This window comes from Perna viridis, chromosome 10, assembly GCF_037379345.1.
Source record: "Perna viridis isolate PV_CMFRI_1.1 ecotype Kerala chromosome 10, ASM3737934v1, whole genome shotgun sequence".
Taxonomy (NCBI): Eukaryota; Metazoa; Mollusca; class Bivalvia; order Mytilida; family Mytilidae; genus Perna; species Perna viridis.
Window position 1 is genome coordinate 28,422,743 of NC_142454.1, and position 19,994 is coordinate 28,442,736.

At 32.1% G+C, this 19,994-nt stretch overlaps 1 protein-coding gene across 3 annotated transcripts in view; it reads right to left on the minus strand.

Moving 5' to 3' along the window:
• Positions 1 to 38: 38 nt before the first annotated feature.
• The window catches only part of LOC148605249 (CD109 antigen-like), a 33,771-nt gene continuing 13,815 nt past the window's right edge, over positions 39 to 19,994 (minus strand). The window contains exons 9-35 of one of the 3 annotated variants that reach the window (XM_088548061.1): positions 19,860 to 19,986; positions 19,135 to 19,359; positions 18,187 to 18,522; positions 17,536 to 17,634; positions 16,936 to 16,998; positions 16,190 to 16,381; positions 15,510 to 15,659; positions 15,092 to 15,205; positions 14,678 to 14,732; positions 12,512 to 12,689; positions 10,558 to 10,675; positions 10,017 to 10,130; positions 9,428 to 9,529; positions 8,988 to 9,116; positions 8,134 to 8,272; positions 7,612 to 7,788; positions 6,796 to 6,877; positions 6,166 to 6,325; positions 5,695 to 5,772; positions 4,947 to 5,121; positions 4,116 to 4,333; positions 3,071 to 3,229; positions 2,630 to 2,692; positions 2,246 to 2,355; positions 1,608 to 1,761; positions 887 to 989; positions 39 to 340 (exon numbers count right to left, since the gene is read on the minus strand). In XM_088548061.1, the coding sequence (XP_088404187.1) occupies positions 249 to 340; positions 887 to 989; positions 1,608 to 1,761; positions 2,246 to 2,355; positions 2,630 to 2,692; positions 3,071 to 3,229; positions 4,116 to 4,333; positions 4,947 to 5,121; positions 5,695 to 5,772; positions 6,166 to 6,325; positions 6,796 to 6,877; positions 7,612 to 7,788; positions 8,134 to 8,272; positions 8,988 to 9,116; positions 9,428 to 9,529; positions 10,017 to 10,130; positions 10,558 to 10,675; positions 12,512 to 12,689; positions 14,678 to 14,732; positions 15,092 to 15,205; positions 15,510 to 15,659; positions 16,190 to 16,381; positions 16,936 to 16,998; positions 17,536 to 17,634; positions 18,187 to 18,522; positions 19,135 to 19,359; positions 19,860 to 19,986 (3,712 nt within the window). In that variant the 3' untranslated portion in view covers positions 39 to 248. Of the gene's footprint in view, positions 341 to 886; positions 990 to 1,607; positions 1,762 to 2,245; positions 2,356 to 2,629; positions 2,693 to 3,070; positions 3,230 to 4,115; positions 4,334 to 4,946; positions 5,122 to 5,694; positions 5,773 to 6,165; positions 6,326 to 6,795; positions 6,878 to 7,611; positions 7,789 to 8,133; positions 8,273 to 8,987; positions 9,117 to 9,427; positions 9,530 to 10,016; positions 10,131 to 10,557; positions 10,676 to 12,511; positions 12,690 to 13,344; positions 13,508 to 13,683; positions 13,865 to 14,677; positions 14,733 to 15,091; positions 15,206 to 15,509; positions 15,660 to 16,189; positions 16,382 to 16,935; positions 16,999 to 17,535; positions 17,635 to 18,186; positions 18,523 to 19,134; positions 19,360 to 19,859; positions 19,987 to 19,994 lie in introns of all 3 variants that reach the window. The other 2 variants (XM_088548062.1, XM_088548060.1) reach the window with 2 other exon arrangements.

Sequence of the window (19,994 nt, forward strand, 5' to 3'; positions counted from 1 at the left end):
GCCTTGTAGGATAAATGATGAATAAAAAAATAACCAAGTAACCATATCTGTAAGTTTTATTACAAAAGGCACTTTGAATTCGGAATGGCAAGAAGAAATGGCATTCTAATAAAAACAGTAGTATTATGAATTATACCTTGGAAGATATACATGTAGATAACGATACTCGCAAAACTACAAACATACAATACACTCCCTTTCGCACTCTCTCTTGCTTTAAAAGACCACACAATCCATCATTTAATGTCTTAATTCGTACAAAAACACTCTTTTCCACACACATCACACAATGAAGAGTCTGATAACTTTGATGATGTATAAAAGTTCGTCTTTTGGTTACCTGTAAAAGAGAAAATAAATCTGTGACCAACTCGAACTACAGGACAAAAACGTTTACCAAAAGTTCAAATAAAATCAGACCAGCAAGACGCAGTGAAAAAAAAAACAGAGAGGTAAGCTAAGGCGACTGTTTATTAACCCATACATATAATCTGTATAAAACCAAAATTCTTGTACAAGATAGGAGGACTTTCACAAAGAAAGTAACGCATACAATTTCATATCGATTTTTTTTATCATTTTGATTAAAACGGAACAGTTGATACCAGTTTAAATTATAAAGCAACCTATAGATACATTCTAAGGAATTCTAAAGATTAAATTAATCTAAGGTGGGTGTACGGAAGCACAACAAGACTTTGGCATTAAACATTTATATAATTCCTTAATTTGTAGAGTATTCAAAACTATTAATAACCCCATTTAATCCAATGATTGTGACATGAGTTCAAACAGAAGATGATAATAATTTCAGACTTAACCATTTCTATATTTTATGGCAGCCAGGCAAGTGTAACAAAATATATTGTGTGAAGTTAATACTTACTTGGTTCATAATAATCATAAATTCTAACCGGTGATGGCTGTTGCTCTGCAACTCTGTCTGTTCTTATAATGTAGAGAGAAACACATTGTGGCTCCTTGTCGAACTGAAAATAGACATATTACTTAAATTTACGTTCAAATATTCATAATTTCTGTGACTCAAAAATGACTTATAATTCAATTATTTCCTTTTTTACTAAGGTTAATCATTACCAAAAATTTTGAAACATGTTTGCAAGAGGCATATTTCATAAGCTTTATAACTTAGTATGAGCCCGGCTTCCTTTTCATGTTCAAAGAATACCTTCCTATACTAACAAGCATCATAAGAATGATCTAAAGCTACAGAAAAATTCCATTGTAAAACTTTTTTACGTTATCTTGTTTAAGGAAGTAAACATAGGGCAAGAGACACAACTCTTACAAACCATTGGAACGTTTGTATTCATCATTTTAACGCAATCTCATATAAGTATCAAAGTAAATTTTACTGATTTCATTCTGTTTCAAAAGCTTGATAGACTTTGGTGAAATTGAATATAATACACACATGTCACTGATTTCAAGGGGTATGTCCCTTACCCTAGTTCTACCTCCTTAACCACATTTTTCTTCTAATTTCAACATTTATTAAGTCATGCAATGCATATGGTTTACTTGATTTTTGTAAAATCCAACGCATGTATTCTTTAGTTAAACTACTTCAAAGTAATACAACTTACACTATCAAAATATAACACCAATTTTCTGAACAATTCTTCTTTTCGTTTGTATTCTGGTGCTTTCTTGAAGTCAAGTGTTTCATAATCTGGTGTCATTCCAGACGGAATTCCTATTTCCATTAGAGACATCCCAGTTGCTCCTTTTCTCAAATACCTAAAAATACATTTAAAACAGATGTTACATACGTATTCTGACATCCATATATATTATAGCAGGCTCCAATACATTACGCAAAATGTTATGAGGTATATGAACACCATCATCTTCAAAGTCAATTTGTTATTTTTATTTGATACCGTATAACGGATAATTTTTGCAAGAGCCAAATTTTGCAATTTGCTCTATGAATAGGATGTACAATTTCGCGTCTTCCGGTATATTTGGCAAATTTTTATGTAAAAATATTTGGACATAAATTTGGCATGCTTTTCCAAACCTCAAAAATATAGCGAACATTCGAAGCATTTAAAGTAAGTATTCATTTCAGAATCGTGCAGGGTGTAATTTGTTTCTTTATATTATCGTACTTTCTTGTGGCTGGCAATAAGTTCTATGAAATGCACCTTCAATTTCAACGGAAGCAAACTTAGATTTGGCCAGCAAATTCTATTACTAGTATAACTTTCTTAATTATTACCTTCCACAAACTTCAAGCTTAAATCCATTAGTTGTTTCTTCTGACAGTGTCGTGTTGATATCAAAAGATGATGTTTTAATATCACTATCTGTATGGAAATAAACTGCAACCTACAAGCATACATTGGACTTGTAAAATCCCATTTTACATGTTTCTAATCATAGGCACTCAGCTGTTTTAAATTGTTAGTTATTCTTGGTTTACATGTACCTCGCTCGATTTTTTTTATTTTACCGCATATTTTTTTCTAAGTTAGCGATCGGTTTCGTAAAATTGTTTGTGTCACCACTATTGTATATTTTCATTTAATATCTATTGACATAAGGTCAAATAGTCGTCAATTAATTCATTACATTAATGTAGTTATACTAGTGCATTACATACCTCAGCTAGTGCTACACCTTTGCCGTTTGCAATTACAGTGAGTTCTTCTACACCTACTGGAATCTAGCAAAAAGAAAGAAAGGTTTTGATATGGATAACTTCTTACCCTACCGGTGCACCTGGTCCATGCTCCCAGTTTTTAGTGGAGTCCGAGTTGCTCATTTTCTTTTGTTACTTTGTATGTATGATTTTAGTTACTTTATGTTCTTTGTTGTTTATGTCTGTTTTCCATGTCTGGTCTTTGTCCCTGGATTACATTCTTTTGATTACCGCTATAACATTGGTTCCCTTGAATACTCTTTCTTATTTTCCATATTTTAACTTAAACTTTGTCATATTAAGAGATATAATGGAACATAATGTTTTAATCCAAATGCAACGTATATCTCAGAAAAAAATATCAAATAGAAAATAGGCCTCAACATTGAAAAAAACACTTACATCGAATGTTTTTAAGACAAGTGCATTCTCTGGTGTAATTGTGTACGAGTCCATGAATGGTTCGCCCTTGGAGCTTTGTAGAGTTAATCTCATATTGAAATCCGATGAATAAATTTCTCCAGCAAATTCAGCCAATGCTTGCAGAGCAATGATTGTATCCTGAAAAGAAAATTAAAGGATTTTTGTTTTTTTTTTAAGCCACAGTTTATAGTACACTGACATTGGCTGTTTAACGTCTTCTAAGTAAGTGTGGATTTGATTTTCTGGTACAACGTGCTTCAAAGCTCTTCAGACAACAGCCATGGTAAAAAAGTGATAAACGCATGACCAATACTTCGTGCAACACATGGGCCGTGTTTATTATAAAATATGAAGAGACTAGTGCGTGGTAAAACAATGATAAAATTGAGTTTCCGTGATTTATTTCTAAGTATTTTATATATTTTGTATTAAAAAAATTAAAATGTTCCATTCAATAGAAATCTACTTAAATCTGAAAGAAGGTGATTCATTCATGTTTAAACCGTGCCAAATTCAGAAATTTCATTTCGTATTCAGAAACCGTCAATACTACATAACCAGCGTTAGATTTGTATTCGGTTATGATACTTTTGAGTTCAAAATTATATAGATTGTATATGAAATTATCACATTGCAAGTGTTATAGTTTATGATTTGCTCAGGTTAATTTAAGTGTGATATAAATATACGGTTTTCGAAAACAAAAATAGATATCTGAATGCAACAATAACTATTGTTGCGTAAAAATATAGCATACAAAGACCGAAAAGAAATTGTTCAGAGATTTCTATCTCAAAGAAACATCTCTACCATAGGCTGTGTCTGCATTTTTATAGACTGGTACTGAATGTAAAATCTCAATTAAAAAGTCTATATCAATGTATACAATGAAACAATAACGCAAGCATTGCTAACGATCACAATATAAACAAATGCTTGAATACAAAATTATTGATAAAAAAGTCCAATTATTCAGCTTATGTTTTATATTCTAAGCAATAATAATCGACTATATATAAATTACCTGTGTTGATGAAAATCCACCATCTGGGTTCCGTTGAGTTGTCAACCATCTTAATATAGGTAGACCATTATTGATGTTCTTATTGAGGGCATAGTTCATCAGAATGTAAGAGGTCAGTTCAATATCAATGGCATTGGACTGGGAGTGTGGTGGGTTCCAACTCACAAATTTCTGTTCTTTGGACTCTTGTACGTCATGCTCCCAGTATTTTAAGCCATCTGTATTGTAAAATGATATAGACATTTAAAAAAACTAATGCAAACGAAAATAAACTTAAATGTCTTCCATAGTGATAAAGTTCAACTGAATTTTTCTTTTTAGTTTTTTAGTTTTTTGCTTCCTATGACTTTTATCAAATTGGTTTTGGAAATAGTTATATACTTGATTAACATTTCTAGTGATAGTATACATTTGTTGACTTCTGCATACCTTTATGTAATGTTAAGGTGAAGTCCAACAATGCAATGCATTTGTATCTGCTATAATTTTATTAGTCGCAATGTTGAACAGGTAGCTTGCAAAATGTATTCATTTCGAGATATTACAAACAGAATGTAAACTGTAGAACTTTAGTAAATTTCAAAAGATTGAAGGTTTGCATTGAAACCATGACCTGTTATTTCTCTCTTACAGGTAACCAATAATTTAAGACACATTGATTCATACAAATCTCAAAATGTGATTTTTCACCAATTCTTCCTCAACTCTAATATAACCAATCAGGTCACAAAAAATTGAAATTTTGAGAAAAAAAACTCAGATTTCGAGGAAATTCTCAACTTGTCATTTTTTTTATGAAACCTAGACATTATCATACATATATTAACTTACCTTCTACTGTAGCTAGAGCGTTTAATCTCTCTAAGATGATATCACCCTTAATACTGTTAACCAATTTCAGGGCATATGATACAATTGCCATTTCGTATGTGTCAATAAGTTTGTCTACCTCCCCTTCCAAGAAGTTCGTTGCTTTCTGTACCGATCTAGAAGTCACATCACTTGCCTGTGAACGACGGAATAAATGAAGTCTGATAATACGAATTTCAGATCGATATAGAATTAAAATTTACGAAATATATAAAGTGAATGCCTTTGGTGAATATGTCAAAGAGACAAACCCACCGGGATGAAAAATGTCGGCTCATGAAAACTGTCTATTTTTATAGATTTTCTTTTGCAAATTCGAAAGTTATTACAACAAATTCCATGTATAATGAATAAAATAGTTTTTTTTAATTTTATTTACTTCATGATGTAAAATTTTCACACAGCATCAACTAAAAATATTAAACCGTTTAACTTCATGCACGACATTTCAGTTGGTATATCTAACAGAGCGTGAGAAGAAATAATGACCTTATATATTACTATATCAAACAGAACTATACAGACCATTGCAGTATATTCTTACTTTCTATGGTATTTCCAATCTAGTTCTTAAAAAAAGCAGGTCTGAATTTTTCAGACTTAAGTAGGTTTTAGGTTTAGTTGCGCTGGGACCATAGCTCTTGCTCAAGTGATTTCTCATTCTGTTCATATACTAAGTATATACTGGTATTTAATAGTTTATAATTACCCCTTGAATAACATCAGCTTCTTTCATAGCTATGAGTACAAATGCTGTCAGAGACCTTTCGCCAGCTGCAGATCCACCCTGAAAAGTAAAAAATAAAAACAAATGTACTATTTATGTCTGTAAGAAGTAATATGCAGGTCGGACGTAAAAATATCTCATACGTAGTCAAGAAAAAAAACGAATTTCAGTTCAATCCTTGCCTTTCGATTTTCACAAAACCAGATAAATTATAAGTCTCAATGTAAGGCTTAGTCCAAAATGCCTACCTTGAATATGACTGATTTGTTTTTATGTGCGAATTATGTGTGAATAATACCAGCAATGCATGCAATAATTGTTTTCGTATGTTAAATCACATAATTATGTACAATGTACTTTACGGGATATATGTTGCAGCAATATATTCCATGTTCTTTTTGCTACAATTCATACATTATATTCATTCAATTAGATTGGAAAAAAGTTAAGTACCTGCATTGCTTTATGTAGAACCTTTCCAGGTTCATCAAAAGTACCGATTGTTTCATTCTGCTGCTTAACTAACCACTCAAGGGCTTTAAGAACCAATTCATCATCAATGAAAATATACTGTTTTGCCTGAGCAAAAGATTTCACAACAAATGATGTCAACCTTAAATAAAATAAATGTCATTTTACTATCTCTAAATTCTAAATATTCAACATGCAAGATGTACATGTACTTGTGGATAAATAACGCGAAGAACTTGTATACCAAATCATATTTGTATGATGTACACTGAGCCACTGACATTGTATACCTATTTAAAGCTTTGGTCAAAATATCAAATGGGTATGACATGTAGTAGCAAAGAGAATTGTTACAAAAATAATAATGAACAGTATACCCTTCCTATAGAGGTGTCTGTATAAATTCCGAGGAGTGTTTCCGTTACAAACACAAATGTAAAAGTGCATTCGTTTTAATATCAGGTTGTTTATGCCAAACTCTTGTTTTGAATGGTACAATAACATTCAAATATTACATTTTTAAACAAATGATTGATATTTAGTTGAGATGTCATTTTATTTAACAAGTTTACACAAGTTGTACTTATATCGTAATTATTATTTTTTATTTACCATGTAGTACCAGATTTGTCACTCTCACCAAATGCGCTAAAAGAACCGTCTTTGTGTTGGTATGTCAGTTCTCTTTGATACCCTACAATAAGGTGGTGATTATTTTAGTGTCACTATTATAATTGTTCTTATCAATTATGTTTTTTATTGATATTATCAATTGCATCTTTTATTTATCTATTATATTTCATACGTTCGATAATGGGGTTATCCAAAGCAAATCTATTAATTACATTTTAGCTTAGAAAATAAATTGGACGAAGATCTCTTTTTTTTTCACTTACTGAATTTGATTGAACATTAAACGAAAAACTAAGAACCAAATAAATACATCATTGATAATACTACATCAAATGCATAGCACTTTAAAAACAAGAGGGTCAAATGTCGATTGTAAAATTCCTACTTAGATTTACATGTATATCTGGGTAAGAAAAGAGCCGTTTAATGGTTATTATGAAACATAGTAATTTTATTATTTTAAAGATACATCTTGTATGAATTAAAATAATCAATACTGGACGCCATTTATAAAATAAACGACGAAGAGAAGACAATTCATCAGTGGTAACTGAGCTAAAACAAAACGGCCAGGGTATATAAAAAGCAGTAGAAATGCATTGAATATACATGTATATTTGAAAGTGATATGCATATATATTTTTGATCTGAAGTCACATGTTTAATTTTTCTAATTTCTAGTACGTTGCCGGCATCGCCCAAAACCCTAGGCACAGCTTCACATTTCCCTCGGTTTCATGCCTCATTTGTATACTGAATAGTGTGTTGCCATGGTTACTGTACAAATAAACTTACCTTTGACCATATACTCTTTAGACTTTGCATCCATATCGGACTTAAGGTTGTTAGTGATAGATAAATAACGTCGTACAAAAATGTTTGGTGCAAAGTTTAACATGTTCTGCTCTCCACATCCATATGGCATTTTGATCAATTTATCTAAACCATTGATTGATGGCCCCATAAGGTCACCTAAAACACAATGAAAGGAATACTATCAATTATAAGAACCTTGATAATTCGCCTTTGAACTTGCAGATATTAACACGATTTATTTCAATAATTTGAAACTGAAAAAATGAGAAAAGGATATTCGAAGAAAAATTGTTCATTTGGAAGAATGAGATAAAAAAAGTGAAAAAACTCAATTTGGTCGATATTTTAATAAAACCTTCATTACACAAACAATTAACTCAGATGTAGAATGTGATATTATGTACGAAAACGACACAAACTATTACAAATCATAATAGAAACAAATGATACATATTTTTCTGAGAGAAGGAAAAGCGTACAGCAAGCAGAAGCTCAACGTACCAATTACAGAAGCAGCCACACGACGTGAACCTGGACTTGTCTGTGTTGGGAACGTAATATTGACTTTCTTCTGGAATGTACCGACTGATTTGAGATCGATCAAGACTGGAACATTGTATTCTTGAGGAGTACCTGAAGGCTAAAAAGGTAGATAAATTGATTATGATCATTCGTTAAAATAGCAAATATAAATAAAACTCAAAACAAAATTATATTTAGAGAGTGTCTATGTAGAAACAGGCAGATCCTTTGATATGGGCGGCGCAGATTAAAGTCTATACCATCATTTTTTTTTTGGTCCTACTGTAAAAGTACTATTGTTCGTGGGGTTCCAATTTCCGTGGGCAAGGTAAACCACGAAATTAGATTCCCAATGAAACGGATTATTTACTTTAAATTGTATGACCAGACCATCGAAACAATGCATTCAAGAATTTATGATCTTGTGCTTTCCCCCTTAACCACGAAAATAGATACCAACGAATATTCTTGTACTTTCATAGTATCCAATATTTAAATTCATTACTTCGTCAGAGAGAGTACAGATCTTTGCGTATCAAAAGTGGATAACTCGAATTCAAAGTCTCCAAACAAATCAATTATAAATTGATGAATATATGAATAGATCAGAGTTGTTTCCCTTTATTTTAAAAATTTAAGTGCTTTCTGTGTAATTTATTTTATTCTTACCATTTAAATAAATCACACACATTTATTTCTTAGAAAGTATGAGTAGATGATTTTGAATGACTAAAAAATGATCTAAAACAATTTTTTGCATTTTGCCACCCATTGCCCAGGTATTCTCTGGATTTGATTTGCGGAATTTAAAAATAGATTAATGTAAAACTTACCTCAACAAGAAGGTGTTTTTCAACTGCGTCTGAGGCAGAACCTGTCTTTGCAGAAACAGAAATTTTCAGCTGACCTACTTCTTGTGGTTTAATTGGAAAGAATGCCGATCCAATGCTACCGCCCTGCAACTGTGCAAAAAGAAAACCAGATAAAGAAATGAAAAGTCAAAATCAATGAGAAATTCTACATATGCGTTGAAAGTTTAAAAAAGAATAAACCCAAAATGACGAAATCGGTATATATATATATTTTTAAACCGTAAAATAATAAAACATTTTTTTTATATCTGAGATGAAATAATTAAATACAATTGTACAAACGTGTGAAAATATACGTTGACAATCCAATCCAATATAAACAAGGTTTATGGTTGTGTTTGTATGTGTGGCAACCTTTTTTGATACAATGTAAAATAGTATTATAATTTACATGTACTTACCTTAATCCATCTTCCAACTTTAGCATGTGCAAGTTTCCTCATACCATTGCTGTAGGTGATAACATTGTGCATCCCCATGTTCTGTTCCAGAATTACAAGAACCTTAAACAAAAGATTCGTTAGAGATACATTTTAATTGATAAAAGACGTCTTTAAAAAGTGTCTGTTTTAACCAGGTGACGACAAAACAGACAACAGCAATTTTAAAGAGCTTATACATGTAGTTTGTGACGAAACACCAGACCTCTATGACAAAACTGTGATTTACAACCAATAAATCTGTCATGTCTTCTATGGCCACTATGAACTATATGCATCATGCGGTTGTGTTCAGCTACAAGTATGCTGTTATAATGTAATATTGCATGTAGCAATACACCAGGTAATGCTTCGAAAATTAATTTAGATAGAGAGTAATATCATTTACCTTCAGTGAAATTCGAAATTACAAATGAAATTATTCAATATAGGATTTTGAACGATCTATGGAATGTAAATGTGGTGCAAATTAAGATATTTAGCCTTTTGTTTTCTGGGTAGTTCGATTCGAGTCATATTACTTATGAATTCAAAATGTGTAAACTCATACCCATTCATTTCTAGGCAAATAGTTGTGAATGTTGACTTGTAGTACTACTAATTCTCCTCTGACTACAGAATATGGGAGAACCAACTGCACAAAGAACGGCATGAAAACATTCAGCTGAAGTAAATAAACAAACCGTTTGAAAATATATTACAATGCTGTAGCAGTTATTTTCAGGGTCCAAATTGCAAATAAATTGTTATATCAATTGCCTAACAAGAGTACAACAAAATAGGACATACTACTATAATTCTAATGCTTTTTTATATAAAATTGAAATAAATACAGTGCCACGCAACAAGAGAAAGCACACTTTGTTTGACATTTTTGTTGATGTTCAAATGCAAAAAGGCACCAGATGTGAATTGAAGCCAACATACAGTAAAACAAAACAAGAATTTATTTCTATAAATTATGATTGCGAAAGGTGTCTGGTTTACCAAGGCACAAAATACATTTAAACTGATTTAAGAAGATGTTAAAATTGTTTAGGGTTCGATTTATGAAGGTTTCATTGTATTTTGTGTAAGTCTGTTAAACTTACATTTGCAGGCTGTGGAGTCAGTCCAAGACCCGATTTTTGATTGACAGCGAAAGCAGTAGCAACCCATGAGGTTATAGTATCTGGTACTTTAACATTCAAGGTAGTTTTTCCAGTATCCCTGATAAAATAAAAAGAATAAGCTATTTGAGGATACAAAATTTGTTGGTAGTTGGGAGGAACAATGCATTGATTTGTGGATTTTTTAAAATCGTTGATGTGACATAACTTTGTTACATTTAGCTATCCATATAAAAAGGTCTCTTTCACCAATCGAATTTCGTGGCTTGACCATCATACAAAACCCAGGAAAGTCGATATCCATTGGATAATATGGTTTTCATTGTCTAACATTGTATACTTTGATTTTTTTATATAAACGGTGTATTTAACTTAGGTAGTGAACGTGAATTCAAAGTTTTGAATGAATCTTGCATAATGACCTTTATAAGCATTAGGAATTTCATGACAAGTGTTTCATGCACAGGTGTCACTTCACACTTGTTAAGTTAACCAAAGTCATGTCATGAATTTTGTGGTTAAAATTGTTTCACAATTTAGTAGATAATCATATGCAATGCATCCTAATTCAGTAAGAACTAAAATACATTACACAAATTAAATATGAAAATATCAGTTTTCGGGACTAGATAAAGCGAAAGAAGGGCACATACAAAAGTGGCATTAAACACAAATACTTACAACTCACATAAAATGTGATAACAAAATTACCGAAATGATGAAGTCTACTTTGCAAAAGTCAAAAAGTATAGTAAAGAAAGAAAGTCCTTAACAATGACCAAATCAAAACATACAACAGAAACAAATGTTTATAATGTGTGCTTTAATACACGTTATTAACTTTCTATTCGTTGTGTTCTTGAATATACGTGATTAATATTTTATACGTTTTGTGCTTGAATATACCTTATTAACTTTTTATTGAGTATATGTAATTAAGTAGTAGTCTTTCTAAAAATCAGACAGAAGATGTCAAAAACCCACCAGTTTTATTTCTTGTCCATAAACAGTAACTGACTACGTAACCAGTCTTAGTTTTTCATTTGGTTGTTGCGCTTTTGAGATAAAAATTATATAAATTGTGCATGAAATTTGCAAGAGTTATCGTTCTTGATTTGGCTTCATATGGTTGCTTTTAGTGGGAGATAAATGTATGATTTTCTAAAAAGTGCAAACCTCAATGCAGAAAAGGTTGTTGTTATGTGAAAGTATAGCATATGTAGACTAAAAAAGCATCTTTTGTTTGGTGGGTTTTTCTTGACCATGAATCACTTAACCATTGGTAGTGTTTGAATTTTATGCGAACTGGTACTTAACTTTTGATACGTTTAACCTTGAAAATGTCATACTGTAATTACTTTTCTTTCAATTATACAAGTGATCCATGTGTGCTCTCATGAAGCTCATTGAAATCAACAGATGCATATGAATATAATACATAACCCTAAGGTTTCATGCTACAGCACATATTAACATTCCATACTTTACTTTATCATAATTGTAGCACAAAAAAGATAAGTAGTCGCATTTAACCTCTATTCATTGACAAGAATGTTTAGTTTTTATTTAACACCAGCAACTGTTTAATGCAGCAGTGACACATCTTGGCACACATTAACGGAATATTTTAGGGAACGAATACACACTGTAAACTTCCATCACCAAAACCCATCCCAATGTAGACATGCAAATGAGAGCATAATTTATTGGCTTCAAAACGGAAATATAACCAAAAAAAACAAACAAATGTAGGGGACACTCAATATCTTTTCTTCCAAAGGTCCAGCGTCATGTAAGCGCAGTAAGAAACAAATTTTAACGAAAACCTTGAGCTCCGTGTATAAACTGTGTAGTTTTAAAAAATAGCATCTAATTAGTTATTTCAAAGATCCAAGCGCATTTACTATAATGCGGTTGTTAAATTCTTTTTACTCACATAACAGATGCATTGACCCATAACCACGTTTCTGGAAAATACTTTCTGATTTTTTTTACTGGTGCAAAAGTTCTACTATCTGATTTCTGGATTGTAGTAGAAAAGCTTTGGAGGCGCATGGTTAGCCCACATGAGTCTGGAGGGAAGCAATCATCCATATAATCTGTCCAGCTATCATCTGGGCAGTAACATAAAAAAGCTAATACGGAATATTTGACTTTATTGAAAGTCAATATTATTTTGTGTTTATACTACTTCAATCAATGTTTCTTTTACGTAGTATATAACACCACTTATCAATTAAGTATACCACCAGTATTGCAATAACCTTGTTCGTTAATTCAATATTCTTAAAAGGGCATTATTTATAACTTTTAAAAGCTTTTTGATGTGTTTAAACAAAATGTAAACCTCTACATATGCTTGATAATGATGTCATAAGTTTTTGACTAGATTGCACTTTGCGAGTTTAAAATAAAACTTTACTTTCCTAGTACCTAGTCTACACATGGGTTAACCCATTTGCAAGGAATCAAATGATTCTTTCTTGTTCTTTTCTTCAAGCGTTAATATATACACCAGGTCCAAGTTAAATTTATTAAAAAAAACTAACACTAGTTTATACTTTCATAATACATCTTAGAGCAGTGCATGCATATTAAACCTACTTTTAGCTACGACAGAAGAAATCCTAAGTGAACAGGATAAATTTCATGCAGAAATGAATTTATACTTTTTAGAGTAATTTCAAATCATAACCTAAGCATTTATACCACACAGTGCTTCCTACACCTGATATAGCACATACAGTTCATGTAATAGATGCAACTCACGAAAGAGTTTCATTCATCCACAGCCAGGTTTCTGGAAAGATCTTTCTGACATGTGATACAGGTTTTAATCCTGCACCAGAGGGCGTGGCGCCTTCTAATTGAGGGCCCCCGAATGACGCCATTGCCATCACAGGGCTATCAAGTATCATTGGCACTGGTCGATCTTTAAAAAAAGGATTCACTTTTAAGCATTATCCATGTTATTTCAGCCATTGCTCTCATATTGTGTTCTACACATAGGATTACCAATGCGCATGCTCTGTGGACCATTTAAAGAAACATCCGGTAAACTACCCTAGCCTTTACCTAACAAGCCAACGTTTAGTGCAACCATCTTACCCTAACGTTTCATTTTGCCATAACCATGTTTCTGGAAATATTTTCCTTATTTTTGTAACAGCTTTTAAGGTATCTGGACGTGCCATTTCAGCCATCTCTGGAGGTGAGTTTTGAACGGCCATCATTGGCATTGGAGCTCCAGCAAAAGCGATAGCCCCTCCTCTTCTCCACATAGGGCGGACTAATAAATGATTTTTAAATTAAGTACTGTTAACGGAACTCGTGTACGTAAGTCCTCTAAGAAGCATTTTAAGTATGTAAATGATGTAAATAAATACTTCAAGAATTAAAGAATCCGAAGATATGCATAAAGCATTATTATTTATATGATTTTTACTTTTGAAGTAAGATAAAGAATTCTCTACCATACATTGAATTTTAAATGATGTGATATCCACCACCAAGGCATAAATCTGACGGCTAAAATTACAGAATACAATGCTCATGTATAATAGTATGATTCTAAGCTAAATAACAAATGTGCATGTACGAATTCAAATTCGAACAATGACACTTATTGGAAATAATGTTTATGTTAGTTAAAGCAATTCTTTAGAACAAGAAAGAGTGAATATTAACTGCCACAAATATCTGGCAAATACTGTAAATACGATCTGACTTTTTTTTTGTTTTATTGGAAGATTTCGGTTTAAATGTTTAATATTTCTGAATTTTCTTATGGTTTATTAACGAACAATTTCAGTGATATAAATAAGAGTTGAATAAAATCATTTCAATTTATTGTAAATTAAACAAAAGAGCTGTCATTAATACTATATTATGAATCAGTATAATAACCACACAAATGATGCGAATTAATATCTAAAAAGGTCCGACATGAGTAAATATGTAATCTTATCGAATTGTTTACATTTTCTAACAAATGTGGTAAGTTACAAGTATTTTGTCAGCTACTAAAACATAGTAACAGAACTGTAAAATTGGCAGAATGAAAATAGATCAAAAAATATGAAAATTTTACAAGACAACTTACATGGGTCTTCATAATTGTAAAGCATAGCATCGGTCAATACAACCATTCCATTATTCTGCAAAATTGATTATTCTTTTTTTTTTAATTTCATAAATGGCAGTAATAAAGAGGGTGGAAGTAATAAATGCAAACAGTGCTATCTATTTTTAGTAACATTGCTAGAAAGGTTACATTAGAAAATATTTCAAACTCTTTTTTTTTATTTTCAGTGTGCATATTTTTGGACACAACTTTCATTTGATTTTGACCTGCATTTTCGAGACAGGGTTCATGCGAAATTCGGATTATTCGAGCTTTCAGGTGTCATTCCCTCGATTTTTGTGTGATGTTCATGTTAAGTGAATTTTACGTGAACTTCAAGTGAATTACATGCAAAAGATATTTGCTTTTATATTATCCACATTAGGTACTTACATCAAATACATCCGAAGCATCTCGACCAGTACTTGGCCAATACCACATCCGTGCAAATACAGGATAAAATCCACCGCCACCGGCATTGTCATATGACTGTAGTTCTTCAGTGATCTGTAAATGCAAGGAATTAATGATTTAACCACAAAGGAAACTTTTAGATTGCAAGGTCACATTAAACTACAGTATCAATCTCTTAAGCGGAAATACGCTCAATATTTAAATCTTTCTTACTTCCGACACACTTAGTGGTAAACAAATCTTTCCTATGCACATTAGTCCGGTACACTGGAACAAGTTCGCGGACTTTTAATGGGAAGCGTTGTGTTTATTTCTTGTGAAAATTATTTCTCAGACTTTTTGAAGATTTCTTAAGTGCTTGTAATTTTTACATTATTTGTAAATGGTATTCCATTACCTTATCTTCACTGATATCATTTCCAGACTTTAAAAGAAGAACGCTTTTGTCCACAGCTAGGACATTGACCTGTGATCCAGCGTCCGCCTCCAGGTCAACCAACATTCTGGATCCAGGTAAAGCTTCATCTTTCGAAAACCTTATAGCAACCTGAAACAGTGCAAGTGTCTACTTTAATTTTGGAATATATCAGAGCGTCAAATTCAGCGATACAACCCCAAACCCAATATGTTCTCTCTGTAGAATAATTGACATCAAAGTTCAAATATAGTAATATACTATGTATCGATGATTTTAGTAAGTACCTGTTATCAAGAGTTCTCTGTCTGAGAGAAACACTTATAAGAGATCATCAACATAATTACTAGTATATACTCACACGAAGGCAAAAACAGTTTTAAAGTTCAGTAGCAGAATCAGATGGCGCGAAGGGGGCGTTCGCCTCTCCTATGACTAGGAAATTATTTTATGTAGCATGCAATCTCGATTTTCTTTCACAAATTCTAACCACCTCCACCCCCACCCAATTGTTTGGTATCATTTCTCTCATTAAATTATATCAATGACATTCCAGCCCATTCGTAACGTAAGCGTCGTCTGCTTTTCTAGAAACACTCGCCGAGTTGCTTGTAGTTGATGTCATCTGACATCTGACATCGATACAATGAACGTATACTTACATTGTTTTTGAAAGTACCATCAACACTAAATGTTACTCCGTCAGTGACAATTTCTCCATCAGCTCTCACGTAATTAACTATAAATCTCGCTTTTGGTGCCATTTCTGTAGTAATCATAATAGGAGCTTTCATTACTGTTGCATCTCCCATGATTATTTCACCAGTTTGCACTATGCTTCCTTTTGATATTATCTGTAACAAAAAAAAACAAGATTTTTTAATATTTTCTTGAACAAAGTTCATATATGAAATAAGAGCCGATTAAAGGTTTGCTTTTGATGTAAGTTATTTGTTGAAAAGTGTTTTATGATATGATTTGAAGTTTAAGTGTTTTACACCCCACTTCTGGTTGGGGAAATATAGTAACAGGGGTGTCTGCCCCTTTTTCACTCCATTTTTCTTTCCTTCCTTCCGTTACACAGCGGGATATCCAATCCTTGTCCGTTCCTCTACCTAAACCACAGAATGGATTTCAGTCAAATTTTCATAAAATATTCATAACATATTCCCACTGTTCCCCTATATGTTAGGTTTTGATTTAACGTTTAGGAGGTCGAAGGGGTATATTGGGCGCATCAAGTAAGTGTGCATTGTCACAAATAAAAGTCCACCTTGATTTTTTACACGAAAAATTGGTAAAATTATATAAAAAAAATGTCTGAATTTTTTGTGCAATATGACAAATACAATACAAATAAATGGATTAAGACTAAAAAATACATAATTCCATGTACTATAAATGATACCTGATAATAAACTTTCCCCGTTTTTTCAGTTGTTTTGACTTCTACTTCAACTGATTTTCCTGCCTGAAATAAATAAAAATTCGACAATTTCATTTTCAGACTAACGAATTGCATTAGGACTACTTCGCAATGATAGAATGACAATATGTTTTAGCATATCAGACATAAAAATGGAAAGAAACAGTATAGTCATGTTCGTTCACTGAAATTCTGAACTTGTTGGTTCTACAACAAACGTACAGGCATAAAAATTTATATTTAAGTGTATTTATGTTTTCCTATACTTTGAGAAACAATTGATGAATCCTTGTTAACAATTTTAAAAATGTTTTTGTTATGCACTAAGCCAAAATAAGAAAATAACCATACCTTCTCATAAATATTGGTCCTACCCTAATACTTTTATTGCCAATTTTCTGACCAGATTTTTTGTTAATTTTCAAAGCAACTTTTTCCACTTCTTTGATCATGGTTTTTACAGAATCATATGAATTTACCTACCTACCTACCTACCTACAAAAAGGTCGGGTAAGGAAAACCGAACATTTTTTAAGTGTAGCGCTTAAGCTTAATATCAAAAATAAAATATTGCACACATACCTGTGGTTTTTCGGTCAATAGTCTAATCTGTAGGAAATTGTTACTTGGTGACCTGAATGGACTCAAAGACTTGTATGTGGATTCTTTCATATAATGTGCCTGAAACAAACCCAGTAACAAATGCTCAACTGGTGAACTGGTGAACTGGTGAACTGGTGAACTGGCTGAAAAACTCAGCAGCAAGTTGACAACAAAAAAGATAATCACATGACTGTCATTTCCAAAAAATACGACCGTTACGCCGATGGAAAAAGAGTTAATTCGAATAATTTATATAACTTTTTTCTATTCAAGCGTGCAAACGCAAATTAGCGATAAAAATATTGTCTTTGATCAGATGTTCCAGCTCAAGCTCAATATGTAGAAGATATGATTACCATTTTGTGTACCAAACGCTTTTACAGTGTAACCTTCTTAAATCGAACCTTCTTGGATTGCAAAATTGTATCGTTTATGCAAGTATTTGGATTATTCAAGTTAAACATACATTTAAACTCTTTAAAAAATCTTCTACAAGTGTCTGTTTCAGACAGGTTTTCTTTTTTTCAGGGATTAGTTAAGACAGATTTCACTAAATAAGATATGATGATATCAAACGATCCGGTTTCATATCGACAGTTTAAGTTGCTTCAAAACTCGAACGTCACAAACCTGTAAATCTACTGAAACGGCCTCTGCAGGGACGTCTAAGTCGAATTTCACAATACCATCAGCTGGTATATCAAGCAATAATACTGGCATTGGTACTCTCTTTGTTTTGGGATGGTTAAACCATGGTGGTTCAATAAGATCCGGAATTATCATCGGTTCCTCAAACAATGTTAGATTCATTTCTTCTGGTGGAACTTCCGGTTTGACTGTTGTTGTTGTTGTAGTTGTTGTGGTAGTTGTTGTTGTAGTCGCTACTTCGACGTCGTAGAAGGGTTCGACCTTGACACGGCTTGTTGGGTTAACGACTGGTGTTCCATCTGGTTGTGTGACTTTAACCTACAAGTGTAAGTAAACCACAAAATCATGGTCTGAAAGAAAGAAACCAAGAAACTTCATATCTAGGCTTAGGTAGGAGCGGCATTTTCACCTTATAAGCATATAAACAATTACATTGTACAGCAAACGTAGCTGATTGTGCTTACATGTAGTCTTATATTCCATAATTGAATACATTCAATAAATCACTTTAAAATTTATCACGATCAAAGGTAGAACCTTTTTGTTCACCTTTGAATGCTTGTCTTCCGCTTTTATAAATACTGTACCTTAACATTTAGTAGATAAACTGATTTTTTTTGAAGTAGCTTTCCATTTAAGAATCGCGCAGAATTTTATTAATTTAATGGGCAATGTTTGTACAGTATATTATATCGTTAAAATAAAACTAATAAAAAATAAAAAATAAAACGTTTTAGTAAAATCAGAGTTTTCTCACTTAATATGAAACTGCATTCGATTGAGTTTTTCTTGACCCTAAAAGAATGTCTATTTAAAATCAATGTTAAATTTCGGGTGCTTTGCCTTGATAATCCGATTTGTTAGATGGACTTTTTTTCTATTGCCCATTTTTTTCGATAATAATTCAATACTATAAAAAAAATAATTTACCAGTGCAGTATATGTTAACCCTGGTTTATAGTTGTTGGGTAACGATTCAACAAATTCTATCTTGACAGGGGAATCGTAGAATTTAATTTCATCTGATCCTTTCATTTTTAGGCCTGTAACTCCCTCTGTTACGTTAGCTTCCACTACAAATTCTGTGTAGGGCAAATGTTTCTGTAGTTTCTGGAGTTGAGCAGTTGTAAATGTGAACTTTGATTCTCCATCGATCTGAAAAAGTAAAATAAAAGAAATATCTAAATGAAATTCGTTTAAACACAAAATATTTTTGACTTACGGTTTCATTCTTTTTGGACGTTTCTTCCGGTTTTGGTCTCTTTTAATATCTATGATTGATTTGTGCGTATGGACGACTTCAGACTAAAAATGATTGCTTCAGATTTTTGTTTGTATGATGCAGTTATGGGCAATCTATTTCAAATATTGCGTTTGCAGGTTAAAAAAACTAGTGACCCTTTGCTTGCAAACCCACCAGTGCATTATGTAATACTGAAGAACCACGTATGAGAAAATTTATGTAAATTAACTGTCAAATGTAACCTTAAATTTTTTTATCAAAAATGTTTTGCATAATATTTTTTTTTTCTGTTTTGTTAACGTGATGGTGGAAAATTATTTTATGATCAATGAAGACGTCCTCTTGGTAAACAAACTATACGTGTAAATACATTGATACATGTAGAGATATTATATTTTATTTGTGTATTTACCGGAAATGATTGCTCTATGCTTTCTACAAATTCTACTTCCGGTTGCCTCCAGTTCCATGGTCTATAGTTATATTTCTTTTTTATTCTGATATCAGCATTTCCACTTACTGGTTTACCAAAGGTGTATCTGAAAAA